This window comes from Coregonus lavaretus (genome assembly GCF_964263955.1).
Source record: "Coregonus lavaretus genome assembly, chromosome: 16".
Lineage (NCBI taxonomy): Eukaryota > Metazoa > Chordata > Actinopteri > Salmoniformes > Salmonidae > Coregonus > Coregonus lavaretus.
Genome location: NC_140003.1, coordinates 4,488,176 through 4,506,420, shown reverse-complemented (window position 1 = coordinate 4,506,420; position 18,245 = coordinate 4,488,176). Strand labels below are relative to the sequence as shown.

Sequence of the window (18,245 nt, the reverse complement as noted above, 5' to 3'; positions counted from 1 at the left end):
CTCAAACAAATAGCAACACCAGGAGGAGCAAACCCAGCCACTCCGTAATGATATCTCATAATCACTTTAATGAAATTATCGCCGAGTAAATTAAACATAGGCCTAAAGATCTCGCACGCTTTTCACCATAAGGGACCTTAGACATTTTAATGACTTGTAATTCAATTAACCGCCTCCGTCGAAGCATTGATTTCTGGAGAAGCTGCTGAAAGTTGAATTCAGACAAGTCGAGCAGCCCATAATTGCCCAAGACATAGAGATGGAGGCTGGGCTGAGGTGGCGGTGTATAAATAGTGTGCTCTCAAAAACACAGTCATAACAGCAGGAGTGATCTCACGACGGAGCGCCCGACGAGCAGACGGCTAAGGTTATATAGGTAATTTTAAAGTGGATTTCCGTGCTCAGGACCACTGAACGGCCATGGAAGAACTTACGGCGTTCGTCTCGAAATCTTTCGACCAGAAAACCAAGGAGAGCAGTAAGGAGAGTATCACGTATAGGGAAGTTTTGGAGAGTGGCTTGGCGCGGGCGAGGGAGCTAGGGAACTCGGAGACAAGTCTACAGGACATAACGGAAGGCAGCAACCACTGTCAAGTACATCTATTCAAGGAGCACGTAGAGCTAGAGAAAGAAAAACTCAAGGAGTTTCATGTTTCAAGGGCCACAGAAGGTACGTTTTTATCCACCCGCTGGAGTTGTAGTGTGAATGTCCGAGATCCGTCGCATTCTTACACGGACCAAGCCCTTGGTTTTTACAATAACCGACATCGATTGTAAAAGTAGTGTGGCCAAAATATTTACAAGCTCAAAACTGTAACGAAAACATTTCGATTATTGCAGTTATTGTTGAGATTATCTCGTAAGCACGGGTCTTAATAATTTGTAGATTCTTCGAAACACTATAATAGCCTACTGTGAAAAGAAGTGGTCCAAACGAATGTAGCCTATATAATATCAATATACTCTCACTGCTGTCAATCATTGTAGCCTATTTAATAACAAATCATATCGATGATTAATCACGTATTGTGGCGATGAGATTCATAATGATAGGCCTCATTCAATGTTTCCACTGCACAATGAATAGGAGTGATACTTTCCCTTCTGCCAGTCAGGATGCAGTAACCTAATACTTTACATTTTGTTAATTGGACAATACATTTTTATTCTGACTGTTCACCTTTATGAAGTGTTTCTTGCTTGCATTTTCATGATATAACATATATAGTCTTACAAATAACTGCATACACAAAATTAGCCCGTGCACCTCGAAGTTGGATGTATGCTCTTGCACTGTAATAGGCCTATCAGTGTTTGGATGTAAGTTTTCCACAACCTTTTTGCATAGCACACAAGTGGTCCGTCTATAGGTCCGTCTATAATGAGGAAAAACAATTGTTACAGACAACACATAAGGTGATGATAGTAATAATGATATACCAAGACTTTAGCCCCGGTAATAATATGTTTATAACCTATCATCAATACCTATCTCAACGTAACTGTCTTTTACGCAGAACTATTAACTTGTGAAATCTTGTCAAATATTTAGATTGATAGACTTTTATACACTCGAAGTTAAGTTATTTATCAGGTTTATAAGGTTTAACAGCCGTGGAAATGGTTTGTTGTATGATAGATAGGCCTATGATATCATATAAAACATTTCCAGGAGAGTAAGGCTAATAGATCGTAGTTAGGTTACAAACACGAGGAATAACTTTTTTTCCAATCTAGAAGCAATAATATTTTTTTATCATTTTTTTGGTATAATTCACAATGTACTGTAAAACAATTGCCACTATAATTTTCCAAAAATAATAATCACATTAAATTGTTCGTGTTGTGTATGGCCGTGCTCAGTTTCAGATTGTGAATATTGTTGCGCTTTCGGCTGGGCATTCCTGCTAATGAAGGTGCCATGTGCAGACTATAAAATACCATTGAGGAAATTATAATTAGACCTAAAAGTTACATGCTTTTATGATCGAGGATATCATAATGTATGTGTGTGAATCATTTTCAATATAATCAATGGTAATTTGTTTGTAAATTTGCAGGCCTGTATTTTGACCAATAGAGATTGAGCTTCTGAATCATGTTCTCTTCTCTTTCTCTGGCTGGCTACCATATCATATACTATATATCCCAACAAATAAATATAGGCTACACACGGAGCCTGTGTGTGTGTGTGTGTGTGTGTGTGTGTGTGTGTGTGTGTGTGTGTGTGTGTGTGTGTGTGTGTGTGTGTGTGTGTGTGTGTGTGTGTGTGTGTGTGTGTGTGTGTGTGTGTGTGTGTGTGTGTGTGTGTGTGTGACAGAAGTCCCCACAAGAATAGTAAACAAACAAAAATGTGCCCAACTGGGGACATTTTGTTGGTCCCCACAAGGTCAAAAGCTATTTCTAGGCGGATTAGGGTTAAGGTTAGAATTAGTGTTAGGGTTAGAATTAGGTTTAGGGTTAGGGTTAGGGTTAGTTTTAAGGTTAGGGTTAGGAGCTAGGGTTAGGCTTAGAGTTAGGGTTAAGGTTAGGTTTTTGGGTTAGGGTTAGGGTAAGATTAAGCGTATGGTTTAGGGTTATGGTAAGGGGTTAAGGAAAATAGGATTTTGAATGGGGGCTGAATTGTGTGTCCCCACAAGGTTAGCTGCACAAGACAATGTGTGTGTATGTGTGTGTGAGTGTTTGTGAAGGCAAGCTGTAGTTGCAGATGCAGGTGTAAGAGTTTGTTGTGTTTAATCTAGAAGTGTACAGTATTTTAAAACGTTGTGTGTTCACGCAGGGATATATGAGTGTAAAGAGAAGAAGGAGGAGGTGAAGTCTGAGGACGAAGACGCGCAGAGCAAACTGAAGCAGCGGCGGAGCAGGACAAACTTTACCCTGGAACAGCTCAACGAGCTTGAGCGCCTGTTCGACGAGACGCACTACCCCGATGCCTTCATGCGGGAAGAGCTGAGCCAGAGGCTGGGACTGTCAGAGGCGAGAGTGCAGGTAACACCCGGTCTCCATCAACTGAAAGTGAAAACCATACTATAAATCTGCAGGGAGAAAGGTATAAGCTTTTGGACAAAACCCTAGATAGGTCTGTCCTTAAGTATCGTTGGAACCTTCTTACTATGTATCTTTAGTAGCCGAGGTGTTTCCCAGAGCATTCGTTAGTAACGTGGTTAAAAACTTTTGCACATCTACGAGTGATGCAGACGACTCACAGAGCAGCCAAAGCGCATAGTTAGATTTTTTTTTTGCCCTTCCGCGTCACTTCACAGAAGATATCCGCTAAACACAGAATCAAGATGTTTAGGCTATCTGTCTGACTGTGAATGCTGCTAACTTCAGAACAAAATGGACAACAAATAGCCTACAAAGTTGCCAAAGTATTTGCAATTGTTACAGTTGGATAAAATGATGCTTCAAATGAAAATCGAGATGACTGCATTAAAAGATAGGCTACATGGGCCTATATAGGCTAGGCCTATTTGTTAATTTATTTATTTTTTTTATTCAGGGGAAAACCCATTGAGACCAGAGTCTCAACACAACAATCAAATATAATATGAAACAAAACAGCAATCAATACAATGTGAAATAAAAAATACAGCACTACACAAAATGTAAGAAAAAGCTACTAATTTACGTCCTCAATCAACACATTCAATTGCCCGAGCGGCACCAGAACATCCAATTGTAATGATTTTTGTAAATTGTTCCAGCAGTGAGTTGCAGTAAAAGCAGATGTATCTAATTCGATGGAGACCCGAGGAACCTCAAGAGTTAACCAACAATGTGAACGGGTTTTTATACTTCAACAACGAAGTTAGTTAAGTCAGAAGCTTGTGTAGTAGAGCTTTGTAAACAAACAAAAAAGAATTAGTGAAGTGGTCTACGGGACTTTAATGAGGACCACCCAACCTTTTGATACAAGATGCAGTGATGAGTATTAAAACTGTCACTTGTGATAAAGCGAAGGGCGCTACGGTAGACGGCATCCAAAGGTTTAAGAGTGGCCTAGTGGCGGCTGCATTATGGTAAATTGTGTTTCCACAGTCAAGAACTGGCAGGAAAGTTGAGTGTACAATATGCTTCCTGCTGTTTAGGGAACATGAAATCAATTTAATGTTCAGTCAATTGTGTTCCATTTTTGCGACTAGGCTACAGTTTGTAATTCTTCCGTCATTGTATTTCATGATGTGTGACAACATGTGCGCAATGTTGTGCAATCGGTGCCCCTGCACATTAACTATGTACCGGTACCCCCTGTATTTAACCTGCCTTCTGTTATTTTGCTTTACTGCTGCTCTTTAATTATTAATTTTTCTTAAAAACTGCATCGTTGGTTAAGGGCTTGTAAGTACGCATTTCACTGTAATGTCTACACCTGTTGTATTCGACGCATGTGGCAAATACAATTTTATTTTATTTTATTTTATCTTGTGATTTAGTGCATTATTATTGGGTAAGCACAATAAGCCGCCTCAATAGCCTATTTACAGCCATTGGTGGTCATATCTCTCTCGGAGCTGATCCGTCGTAAATAATTATATAATGTTAAGGTAAACTGATGAGAGAACAGCAAGGCTTTTCTTTCGATCCTATCAGTATCTACACATGGTCTAACGATGCACTTAGCGAACGTTCTATGTGCTTGTTTGGGGAACACTTAACAAGCTCGTAAATAAGGATGCATCTGGTACGATCATCATAATGCTTAAATTACATGGCAACTGGGAAACGAGACCCTGAACATGTTAGGGAAAAAATGTGTAAGAGGTTGCCAAATTGAGACGTCCAGAGACAGTGGCATGTGGACATAGGGGGCGAGGCATGAAGATTAGGCCTACTGTTTTTATTTGATATTTTACCTTTATTTAACTAGGCAAGTCAGTTAAGATTCTTATTTACAATGACGGCCTACACCGGCCAAACTCGGACGACGCTGGGCCAATTGTGCGCCCAATCACGGCCGGTTGTGATACAGCCTGGAATCGAACCAGGGGGTCTGTAGTGACGCCTCAAGCATTGAGATGCAGTGCCTTAGACCGCTGCGCCACTCGGGAGCCCGGAGTAATTTTGTAATTCGTGCTTCAGAATAAGGGTGGATTTACATTAGTAAAATATGTCTAGTGAGCGCTATCTCTCTTCAACATTACATTTGACTTTTCTGTTTACACTAGCCTTGGTTGTGGTGTGGAAGAGCCAAATGTCTTTACACTGTACCACTCAGAGGGGGGTATGTGGTGTAGATGTCCCACACTTTTTCCGGAGGTTGTGTGGGAGACATCTCTTAAAGATATATTTGAATCTAGAGCCTTATATTTACACTACACAAGTATCTCTATTGGACCTAGTTTGTGTTGTCAAAAGAAGTGTAGTGTAAAGCAGCCGGCACTAAGATGCATAAGTTGGATGTAATGTAGGGCCTAGATCAGGAATGATGTATGGTCACAAATGAAACACGTTGCAGAAGGCTATACGGCCAACACTTTTAGGTTTGCAACGCAATGGCCTACTACAAACCATATTCATAAGCATACAATTTAAAAACTATGTGGCTATACAATGTTTAGATACATTTAGGTTTACTTAAAAAATGTATGTTGTCATATTGGTAAAGGGGAAATATTTGAAAGCGGTTACTTCATATTGATTTCATTATGAAATAAATCAAATTGTTAACCTGTCAGGTTTGGGGTAGAATCATAATGAAATAGCGTCTTACTATTAGATTAAACAATATATATCTTAAAATGATTTTTTATTTCCTTACATTTCGTGAGATAAACACGTTAAGGAGAGTCGTTTCAGGTGTACTTTAAAGACAATACATATTCAGGGTAAATTTAAAACAATAGCCTTATAAATAAGATAGCGCTGTGGTTTACGTTTTTATATCATTTATTCACCCACTTCCAATTGTCACTGGTTATCCTTAATTTCATAAGCTATAGGTCTAATATTATTTTGGTCAGCCCTGCCTGTTCTCTTGAGGCCCAGTTATACCGAGATGTAGCCTACACACTCCAGATAAGTTGTTTTTATGATGCAATGAGACAAACATATAATGCAATATAAGATACAGCAAAATGTGTGGATTTAACTGTCTCGACATTGTGAAAGCCACACGAGTTTATTAATTTGATCGATATTACACAGATTGACCTCACGACCTCGGTGAAATTAGTTTGACAATGTTTCTAAATTAAATGTAAGGCAAATACTTCTCATGGATGGTATCAAGTGCAATAATAGTGCAATAATAATAATAACAATAATAATAATAATAATAATAATAATAATAATAATAATAATAATAATAATGTACTGGTTACTGTTAAAATTGTATTTATTTATTTTGCCATAAAATACTATCCATTGTCAAGCAAATGCATGTCATGATAACATTGGCCTATTTTTTGTAACATTAGGCTAACCAAAATACTGTTGCTTTAAAGCAAATATAATTATGCCTACAGCCGTTGCCTCATCACAGTTGCTCAAAGTGGCATTGGGTCAATTTAAAGCTGTCTCCTCTCTCCTGGCAGATTATTGTAGAAGAAAAGTTGCTTATGTGCTTCGGAAAAGTCTTACCACATCATTAAAATGTATGAAGAGATTGTACGAGTGCTTAAGGGACACCCTTGTAGGCTATCTGTCAGACACCTCATTTCCTCCCACGTAGTCTTTGTAATTTGGCTTGATATACTGTTCCCTTAAAAATTGATTAGAAATATTCAATAGGCTAATTCAATTCTGCTGCAACTCAGTCTGTGGGACACCTCATGTTCCGAGATCTAGTCGGAGGAATAAGTAATATTATAAGTCTACACCCTGTGACAGCTTGCAAGCGCAACATTACAAAAAAAAAAAAGAAGTCATTTTAAACAGGGCCTAAATCAAATTGTGGTAAAATAGGATAAGACAACATTTAGCCCTACCTGCTAAAACGCAATGGGATAAATATTTACTCAACATTTACAACAATAACACACACTATCAACACATAGGCCTATTTAATGGACTGAAATGGGCGGTTAGGGCCAAAATCACACACCGTTCAAAACTACGTCGCAGCCTCTCCTGTTCGTGGCTAAGGGACCGGTTTTCGATTTGAAAGGCCAAATCTATCGGAAGTCAATTGTACGGCAGGTATGTGGTAGATAGAAGGGTATTATCCTGCACTTAGGCGTCGAAACAGAAGCCTTACGCCGCGCGCAGCTGTCAGGAATCTAATGGAAAGTTATGAGAGCTTGGTGAGAAGCGTGGAGTAATTCGATTAGCCCTCCGACTAATATATTTAGGTGTCTGGTGCCGAGCTAAATTAAATGTCATTATTCACTGTCTCTAATAAAAATTCAAAGGAAATGAAATTAGGGTGTTTGTGAAGCGCATCATTGAGTGGTCCTTAATGGAGAAATAACTGTCGCAACCAGTGTAGTTCACTTTGATTAGCATTCTGGCACGTAGGCTAATTGGAATTGATCCTGAGCTGTACAGTTGTTGATTTATTTGTAGTTTTTGTGTCAATACAGACCTTTGAGAGACAACAACAGCAGTGATTAAAAAGTAGACTAATTAAATAAATCTCGTGATATAGCCAAGCCAAACACAATCAAATAATATAATCAGCAGGATAAGGATAATGATACAGCCATAGCCTATAATAATAATAATAACAATCAGAAACAGGCTAATAATAGGTCATAATAGCCTATTCCTAAATTACTTTCTTCTAAACACAACATGAAACAAACATTTGTTTGCAGTATTCATTGGAGGGAAAGATTGAGGCAAATAATCTGTAGGCAGGCAATGTCAATAATGCATACTTTATCGACAAACGTATTATTGCAGTCCAATCCACACGCCTTTAATGATGTTCAGTTGGTGTAAAATGGCTGCGGCACCACGAGTAATTAGACATCGCCCTTTGTGGTCATCTAGTCGCGAATCCGGCTACTGTAAATGATAATCATTACTGGGGTCGGAGGGGAGAGAAGATAATGGATTAATGGAGGGAAATTAGGTTGATGATAGTTAAAAATAGGCTATGCTGCTTCTGCAACCTGGGGAGCAAAAGGGCCTAGTTAGATTACATAGAGTAACAGTGACCTTTTTGGCACCGTTTGTTTAGCACTAGGCCTTCCTAAATTTTAGTATCGACAGTTATTGTTTGGCTATACATTTTCTGCCGATATTTTGTACACAGCAAATTCGCCAATGTTAAATCAATGCTGACAGTGTCTACTGTATATGGGTCCACACTTTTCAGTGTAAAATTAACACACTGCTTAGTGTAAAGCCTTATTTTCATATTTCCCAGAGTGCCTTGCCTTTGGAGTGAATTGTAAAGTTACCACCCATTACTGTATTTGTTTGTGACAGAGGCAGAGTCCTGTGGCCTAAGCAACTCTGTTATCATTAAAATAAAATTAGCCGTGTATATTATTTTTGGCCTACTTATACTTATATTAGCTATAATAGTGTAGGCAATGATTCAGTCATAAGCCATGATTAAAACAATAATAGGCTACTTTTATGAGCAGTAAAATCATCAAATCAATATTCTACAATACCCTCACACAGCAAATTGGCCAGTGTTGATTTTTCAGTGTAACATTTCTAGTGTTGATTCATGAGTTCAATTCACTCTGTTGTAAAATAACCCCCAGTGTTGGTGTTAATAACCAGAGTTATTGTTTTACACTTTGGAGAATAAAACAGTCCCATCAAAACCACGCCCATCATTATCATATTTCCCAGCATTCTCTAATTCAGGTAGATTTTTTAAATTGTTTTAATATCTGTGTTTTTGCATATACACAACCGGACAAAAGTTTTAGAACACCTACTCATTCAAGGGTTTTTCTTTATTTGTACTATTTTCTAGATTGTAGAATAATAGTGAAGACATCAAAACTATGAAATACCACATATGGAATCATGTAGTAACCACAAAAGTGTTAAACAAATCAAAAATATATAATATTTGAGATACTTCAAATAGCCACCCTTTGCCTTGATGACAGCTTTGCACACTCTTGGCATTCTCTCAACCAGCTTCATGAGGTTGTCACCTGGAATGCATTTCAATTAACAGGTGTGCCTTCTTAAAAGTTAATTTGTGGAATGTATGTCCTTCTTAATGTGTTTGAGCCAATCACTTGTGTTGTGACAAGGAAGGGGGGTTATACAGAAGATAGCCCTATTTGGTAAAAGACCAAGTCCATATTATGGCAAGAACAGCTCAAATAAGCAAAGAGAAACGACAGTCCATCATTATTTTAAGACATGAAGGTCAGTCAATATGGAACATTTCAAGAACTTTGAAAGTTTCTTCAAGTGCAGTCGCAAAAACCATCAAGCGCTATGATAAAACAGGCTCTCATGAGGACCGCCACAGGAATGGAAGACCCAGAGTTAGCTCTGCTACAGAGGATAAGTTCATTAGAGTTACCAGCCTCAGAAATTGAGCCCAAATAAATGCTTCACATAGTTCAAGTAACAGACACATCTCAACATCAACTATTCAGAGGGGACTGTGTGAATCAGGCCTTCATGGTTGAATTGCTGCAAATAAACCACTACTAAAGGACACCAATAAGAAGAAGAGATTTGCTTGGGCCAAGAAACACGAGTAATGGACATTAGACCAGTGGAAATGTGTCCTTTGGTCTGGAGTCCAAATTGGAGATTTGTGGTTCCAACCGCCGTGTCTTTGTGAGATGCGGTGTGGGTGAACGGATGATTTCCACATGTGTATTTCCCCCCGTAAAGCATGGAGGAGGCGGTGTTATGGTGTGGGGGTGCTTTGCTGGTGACACTGTCTGTGATTTATTTAGAAATCAGCATGGCTACCAGAGCATTCTGCAGCGATACGCAATCCCATCTGGTTTGGGCTTAGTGGGACTATCATTTGTTTTTCAACAGGACAATGACCCAACACAACTCCAGGCTGTGTAAGGGCTATTTTACCAAGAAGGAGAATTATGGAGTGCTGCATCAGATGACCTGGCCTCCACATTCCCCCGACCTCAACCAAATTGAGATGGTTTGGGATGAGTCGGACCGCAGAGTGAAGGAAAAGCAGCTAACAAGTGCTCAGCATATGTGGGAACTCCTTCAAGACTGTTGGAAAAGCATTCCAGGTGAAGCTGGTTGAGAGAATGCAAAGAGTGTGCAAAGCTGTCATCAAGGCAAAGGGTGGCTATTTGAAGAATCTCAAATATAGAATATATTTTGATTTGTTTAACACTTTGTTGGTTACTACATGATTCCATATGTGTTATTTTATAGTTTTGATGTCTTCACTATTATTCTACAATGTAGAAAATATTACAAGTTAAGAAAAACCCTTGAATGAGTAGGTGTTCTAAAACTTTTGACCGGTAGTGTACATTGATTGATTCATCTTATGCTACACAAAGATAAATAACATAAATGTTTCTAAACTAATCCAATCAGTTAGTTAGATTTAATGCACCTGTTACTGAAATGGTTGTTCCAGTTTAAATGGTATAGGTAGTCTTCTTATCAACTTTCCTACCCTTGACAGTCATTCTGAATGCAGGGTGCGGGTGAATAAAAAATCCAACTGTTGGATAGTAACTCGGGCTGGATTCCAATAGGTTTTACACATCACTTTGCAAGCTGGCATAATGTGACTTGCAGGCCTGATGTGGCCTGTAAACCAGGAGTTTCCTAACACCATTGTGTTAAGGTAAAATTAGGCCATCAAAGTAAGGCCTTATGATATATGTATTTTCATAGAGTTACATTTGAACATTTACATTTACATTTTAGTCATTTAGCAGACGCTCTTATTTAAAAATAGCATTTGCCTAGGCACTCACTTGGTGAAAGCCAAAGGCCTTTAAAATGAAATAATTTGACAACCATGTGTCTGTTACTAACAAATAAAGTCATGGAAAGTAAGTATAAAATTCACTCGAAAAGAAAAGGCACCCTGGGAAATATGCAAATTAGGCTTTACACCATACAATATTAAAACAACACCCCCAAAACGACTTACTGTAACACTACAGGTGTTAATTTCTTACACTGAGAAAGTGTAACAGCGTCAGCACTAAGCAAAGTGTGTCCAGTTTACTCTAAATCAAGTGTTGTTTTACACTGCATAGCTCTCTACAGTAGAGCTTTACAAACACCACAATCAAGTTCATTTGAACATTTTAAAAGTAGAATGGGGAACACTGCAAGAGTTAAATCTTTAATACTTTCAAAAGTCTTATTTTAACACCAGCACAGTGGGACTCAAATGTTCACTGAAAATAAGGTACATTTAACACTTTCTGAGTTAAATGTACACCATTGATTTTGCTGTGTAGTCACTATTTACATTTTGGTTTCCAGGTTTGGTTTCAAAACAGAAGAGCAAAATGCCGAAAACAAGAAAACCAGATGCATAAAGGTAAATTCTATTTCACTATCCATCTATTTGTTTAATGATTTGTGATGATTATTCAGCTTGTACTTTTACACTTGCAAATGTTTATTCCACATAATTCAGTGTCATGTAAAAGCTTTCTATATTGCTCGCATTTCCCACAAGAATTATGTGCACATGTACCGTATTATGTTAAATTATTATATTATCACGTGCAAAATGAAAAATGTCAATCTTGTAAACTTTGACCAACCATTTCAGCCTTATAATCAAACATAACTGTCTCACTGTCTGACAGACACTCCTTCCTACTTTCCAGGTGTCATTATGGGCACTGCCAGTCATCTGGATGCCTGCAGAGTAGCGCCATACGTCAACATGGGAGCTCTACGGATGCCTTTTCAACAGGTACGTTGTTTTCTATTTTTCATGACATGAATCCCACGTGAATTATTTACTTAGAAAATGCACGCATGAGTGATTGTGCACAAGCAAACGTCAATATTCAACATCCATTAACTGACAAAAAGCTATAGTTTCTAAATGTGTTAGCATGGTTGAAAGGTTTGATGCAGTCATACAAATGCATGCTACTTTCCCTCCCCTTTAATCCATTAGAATGTGTAGTTGATATTGAGCCTCAAAATACAAACAACCATACTTCCCAATCATCTCTGAATCTGAGAGAGATATTAATGAGAGGTGCATATGCGCTCATTATGCTAAAAATAGACACCTATCGTCTGATGTTGCGGTGTACAAAGGCTAGGGTGGCAATTGAGAACTCTATGGAGCTGGGGGGGGGGGGGGGGGGGGGGGTGTAAGAGTGTGCACAACTCAACTCAACCCCAGAACACCTTTCACCTTTGGGGTGTGTTGAGAGTGGTGTGTGTGTGTGCATGTGTGTTGGAGAGTCATTTGATCTGGCGGTGTCTGTTTTTGTGTCCTGGCCGCTGCGTTGTCCGCCTCACCCCTGTGAAAAGCTTGGCTCTAATTAAGCCAACACTGCAGCAATGGGAGCACATGAAAGAGATGATGAAAGCAGAGACTGGAGAGGGCGCTGATGGATATTGGCCGTGAGCTGCGTTTGCAGGGAGGGAGGCACTACCTCTACCAGGCCTGAGACAGACAGGCCTCTCATTGGCCATTACATAGTTTCAGCAATCCTGGGTTCATACACATCATTGGTTACCACCCATGACTGTATTTGTTAGTGACAGAGACATGGTTGTATAATTATTTCCTTTTAAAGGCCTGTGGCTTTTACCAAATGAGTATCTAGGTGAATGTTATCATTAAAATGAAACTTTATGACAATACATTACATATATCATAAGGCCTTACTTTGATGGCCTAGTTTTACCCTAACCCCAGTGGTGTTAGGAAACACCTGGTTTACAGGCCACATCAGGCATGCAAGTCACATTATGCTTGCAAAGTTGGAAACCTATTGGAATCCAGCCAGAGTTAGTGATGTTACGTTTGATACCAGAGCTCCGAGACATGCTTCGAAATCGCTAAGCAGCTAACTTCAACGCAGTGTGCCAATGCGTGTATCACTTTATCAGAAGTACATCATCAATGACGTCCGAAGCTTCGTTTGATCACGTGCTTTTTCAAACTGTGTGTAGCAAAATGTGAGATCCCACTGATTTTGATGTGGTTCCGGTGCTTTCTTTGTTTCCAAGCTGCTTTCATACACGACCTCTACCGGACACCGTACTTACAAATATAGTTCAGATTTTGTACATGTAGTTTCACCTGACAGATAGCTTAGCAGGTGGAGTAGGGAACTATGGAACATTCAGGTACGTGAGGGTATGAGGTCAAATCCTGTTGAATGCACACTATTTTAAAAATGTTTTATGTGAAACCACACTTTCTGCACTGTTGTGCAAATAATGTGTTGTATTTAGTATAATAAGATGCAAACCTGGTATTCCAAGTGATTATAGGCTACTAAAGTCAACGACTTACCTCTGCGCCACAAAGTTTTGATGAAAACAGTAGAGAAAAAACACATCTATCTGATAATCACGCGCTGCTATTTTCTGCTGAACAGCAGATGTCACTAATGTGCTTTGCGAACGGATAATGAAGCTCAGAGTAACAAACCATTTTTCGGCACAATTTGGTGAAAGCTCCGAAGCTTTCAGAAAGCCTCGGATTCCCATTACTAGCCAGAGTTAGCATATCCAACTTTTGGAATTATTTATTCACCCACAACCTGCATTCAGAATGACTGTCGGGGTTAGTTTAAACAATTTAAACCGGAACAAACATTTCAGTAACGTGTGCAATAAATCTAACTAACTGATTGGATTAGTTTAGAAAAATGTATGTCATTTAGCTTTGTGTAGAATAGTATTAATCAATCAATGTACATGCAAAAACACAGATAATAAAAACAATCCTAAAATAACAACCTGCAATAGAGCTTGCTGGGAAATATGATAATGATGGGTGTGGTTTTACAGAGTAAATAATAGTGGGTGCTTATATTTGTCCTATTTCACACAAGTGTGTATTAATACACACGAGAATTGGAAATGTGTTTTTTGCATATCCCAACTCTCCCTGAGCCACCTTCGGAGAGTGGGGTCACGGCCAGGGTCTGCCATTAACAACGGCGACCCTGGAGCAATTAGGGTTAAGTGCATTGCTCAAGGGCACATCAACTTATCACCTTGTCAGCTCTGGGATTCAAACTAGCGACCTTTTGCTTACTGGCCCAATGCGCTAACCGCTCGGCAACCTGCTACCCTATAAAACCATAACTGGTTATTAACACCAACACTGAGGGTTCTTTTACACCACTGAGTGTGAATTTCACTCTTACAGGGTGAATTTAACTCCTGAATCAACACTAGAAAAATGTTACACTGAGTGGTCCTTAAAAATGCTGGAGTTGGTTGCCTCTAGGGCAATTCAGGCGAATGTTAGAGGGCCTTTTTACTGAAGAATGTGTTTGTTTCATAAGATTGTGTTTTGCTTTTCGTGTTTTGTGTTTGCTTTTCATTTATTGTGTAATTGATGTGTATATAGATATGTATATTGTAATTGTTGTTTATTGATGTGTTCATGCAGGGCTCATCTGCGAAAAAGACCGTGGTCTCAGCATGACTCCCTACTTAAATAAAGGTTAAATAAATAAATAAATAAATAAATAAATAAATAAATGTTGACCACCTGTTGTGCTGGGGACTGAATACAGATTCCATATATTCATTTGAGACAGTTTCACACAACAGGACAATAATCCTGCAGCAACCGGAAATGTGAATTGTTATGTGGATTATAGTAAATTGTAATTTTTATAGGGGTTGATCAAATTTTCGTTAGACAAGAACAAGTCTGACATTTTAAAGTGGAAATGTCTAACTTTAAAAGCCTTTTTAAACCTTGAATACACAAGGGCCTCCCGAGTGGCACCGCGGTCTAAGGTGTCACTACTGACCCGGGTTCGATCCCAGGCTGTGTCACAGCCGGCCGTGACCAGGAGACCCATGAGGCGGCGCACAATTGACAGCGTTGTCCGGGTTAGGGGAGGTTTGGCTGGCCGGGATTTCCTTGTCCCTTCGCGCTCTAGTGACTCCTTGTGGCGGGCCGGGCACCTGCAAGCTGACTTCGGTTGCCAGCTGGACAGTGATTCCTCCGACACATTGGTGCGGCTGGCTAAGCGAGCAGTGTGTCAAGAAGCAGTGTGGCTTGGCAGGGTCGTGTTTCGGAGGACACATGGCTCTTAAGTTGCCTCTCCCGAGTCCGTAGGAGAGTTGCAGCGATGGGACTGTAACTACCAATTGGATATCAGGAAAAAGGGGTAAAAGTCCCCAAAAAATCACTTGAATACACTACAAGTTTGCATTTCTTCCTGTGCAGGAAAATTCCTTCAACAACAGGATGGTCATCTGAAGCGCCCGTAGCAGCCCTGTTCCATTTCACTGATCTGTCAAGCAAACTTTACAACAACACGCTAAGAGATCCCTTCTGAAAGAGGGGCTCCCTTCTGTGTTTGATTGACAGTCTGTATTGATACATTTGTAACAAGGCCCTTTGTTTGAATGTTAGCCATGCCTTATGAAAAGTTAGTATCCATGCATCTGGAATCGGGCCTATTTTTTAAGTGTTTGGGAACAGTGACAGTTGGTGACCAAGGGAAAGAGAATATGGAGGAAGGCCTACTGGGTATTTATTCACTGCCTCGTGTCTGTGGGTCCTGTCACTGAAATGCAGTGAGAGTACAAATACTGGTCATAGTATGCAATGAAATACCGTCCAAGAAAGCATATTTTGGGGTTTATATTAATTCTCTCTTGCATTTTCCAAAATGAAAAATTGGTCGAAACAGCTGGCTCACTCTTAAAACGTTTACGATGCATTGCTTAAATTAAGTTTTATTTGGGTTGGATGAGAAAGCAAAAGGCTATCCACTTCTCTCCGTGCTTCCTGTGGCATTTGAAACACATGAGAAATGGCAATAGGCAATGTAGCTCTCCCTCTGAAGTACAGGGATGTGTAATTTTCAACTACTTCTCATAAAATAATTGCCAAGAATGTGAAAACTGATATTCTATGACTCGCTTTCCCTTTGCTCAGGAATATGCATGGATAACTATTTATAACTCTAAATACGTTAATCTTATTGGGGTGCAAAATTGTTTATTTATGCAATTGAATCCATAATCAGGATAACAAGACTTTTCCAAGGTTATGAGGGAGTTCTCAGTGTGAATTTGAGAAATCTGTTCAGGGTCTTAGAGAAACTTTGATTCCAGGCTGTGAAATTGGACATGGTGTCTGTGAAGTTATGTATGATTCATTAACTTTAAGAATAGCTGACATGAAAAAAGGACTCAGAGAGCAGTTCCTAACTATTTTCTTACAAAACACAGTAAGCAACAGCTTTGAGGGGGTAGAACTTGAAGGGGAATTTAATAGTGTCAAACTGTGAAACCTAAACCCTCAGCTCTCCTCACACACACGCACACACACATACACACACACGCACACACACACACAGCCTGAAGGGCTGGGAGGGACTCACTAACCCAGGGTTTGTTTTTGGTTGTCCTGCAGGTCCAGGCCCAGCTCCAGTTGGAGGGCGTGGCTCACTCCCACCATCACCTGCACCATCACCTGGCAGCGCACGCACCCTACCTGATGTTCCCGCCCCCACCCTTCGGACTTCCAATCGCCTCGCTCGCGGACTCAGCCTCTGCTGCGGCGGCCGTGGCAGCGGCTGCCAAGAGCAACAGCAAGAACTCTAGCATCGCCGATCTCCGACTCAAGGCAAGAAAACACGCTGAAGCGCTGGGTCTCTGACCTCACCGGGCTTCCCCTCCACTTGCCCCACGCCCTCATAATCACCCGCTTCTCACACAAGACTGAGCCCAGTGATCGGGTCTGACACTTACAGCTTAAACAAAACAAATCCAAAATAAAAAACACTGAGAGGGAGAATGTGAGAGAGACAGAGAGAGAGAGAAAAAGAAAGACACAGAGGTAAAGGGAGAGGGGTAGAGGATGAGTGGAGGAAGAGGAGGAGGAGGAGGAGGAGGAAGATGGAGGAGGGGAGCGAGAAAATTGTCACAAAACCAGCTACCAAAACAACCACTTGTAGAGAGAACGGTAATTCAATACCAATGAAATCTCCTTTTACTTTTCGCCCAACAGGCAGGACTTCTGCGGGGCCAGTGGCTCAGTCCACTCCAGGCACACATCACAAGTCCAGGACCATACAAACACATGTGGATGTCTGTCTGAGCCGAGGGACAGGGCCAGGGCCAGGCCAGGCTAAACCAGGCCAGACCAGAACGGGAGACTTTAGAACAAAGCAAACTGGCAAAGCAAGCAAGCAGTGCCAAATACTAGAGCCTCACTGAATCCGATGCCGTCACGTTGACTTTACAGACTGTTGCATGTGTGAGAAAAGACACTGACACCACAAGGCATCGGACCCGCTCTAAACTTTACACACAAAACAGACAAACTAAAAACTAAAAAAGAGAAAAGAAATGGCCATAATCGTTGTGTGACCACTGTGTTGTTTCCTGCCGCTGCCCAGTGCATGAGTTCTATTGGAGGACTGCAGGCCTATCATGGAGCCTGGCCTTTATGTTGTATCTGAGCTAACGCCCCAACTCTGTTGTATCACTGCCATTCAAACCGCTCTCTATACCCTCATCCACAAGGTCAATGGTCATTTGGGTTTGATTTCCTTTACGCTGTTGACTGACAGGAAGAAGCGATTAGAATCCCTTATTTTTCTGCTTTCGGAGGATGAAGAGTGTAAATATGAGTCCGAAATAAGTTTTTTAGCTTTTCTCCTCACATTGTTCTCTCTCTCTAGCTTTCTTTCTTTCTTTCTTTCTTTCTTTCTTTCTTTCTTTCTTTCTTTCTTTCTTTCTTTCTTTCTTTCTTTCTTTCTTTCTTTCTTTCTTTCTTTCTTTCTTTTTTTCTTTCTTTCTTTCTTTCTTTCTTTATTTTTTTCTTTCTTTCTTTCTTTCTTTCTTTCTTTCTGTTTATCGTGCTGTTTCCTAGGAATAGAAGTGAAGATATTCTTTGCACTTCAGGTCTTGTATGTGGGCGTTTACAAATGGCACTACTAGAAGATACTGCTTTACTAAATGAGGCGGGAATAGGAACCAATTTGGGTTTTATCATGTCATCAAAAAGAGACGTTCACGAAACGTTTCGAAGGATAATGGGTATAACTGCAATTTTTTTGTACTTTTTAAAATATGAAGGAAGTATCAGTTAAACTGAAATGCAATTTTGTGCAGTTTAAGTGCAATACTGTAAATATGAAAAAGTTTAAAAATAATAAAAATAATTGTTCATTGTTCAT

General features: G+C 39.9%; 1 protein-coding gene across 1 annotated transcript; it reads left to right on the top strand.

Moving 5' to 3' along the window:
• Positions 1-315: 315 nt before the first annotated feature.
• Positions 316-17,375, top strand: LOC311143555 (short stature homeobox protein-like). The gene is made up of 6 exons (XM_084179408.1): positions 316-670; positions 2,780-2,988; positions 11,365-11,422; positions 11,718-11,806; positions 16,475-16,687; positions 17,072-17,375. Exons 1-6 carry the CDS (start codon positions 421-423, stop codon positions 17,159-17,161), a joined length of 909 nt encoding a protein of 302 aa, XP_084035534.1. The 5' UTR covers positions 316-420; the 3' UTR covers positions 17,162-17,375.
• The last annotated feature ends 870 nt before the right edge of the window (positions 17,376-18,245 follow it).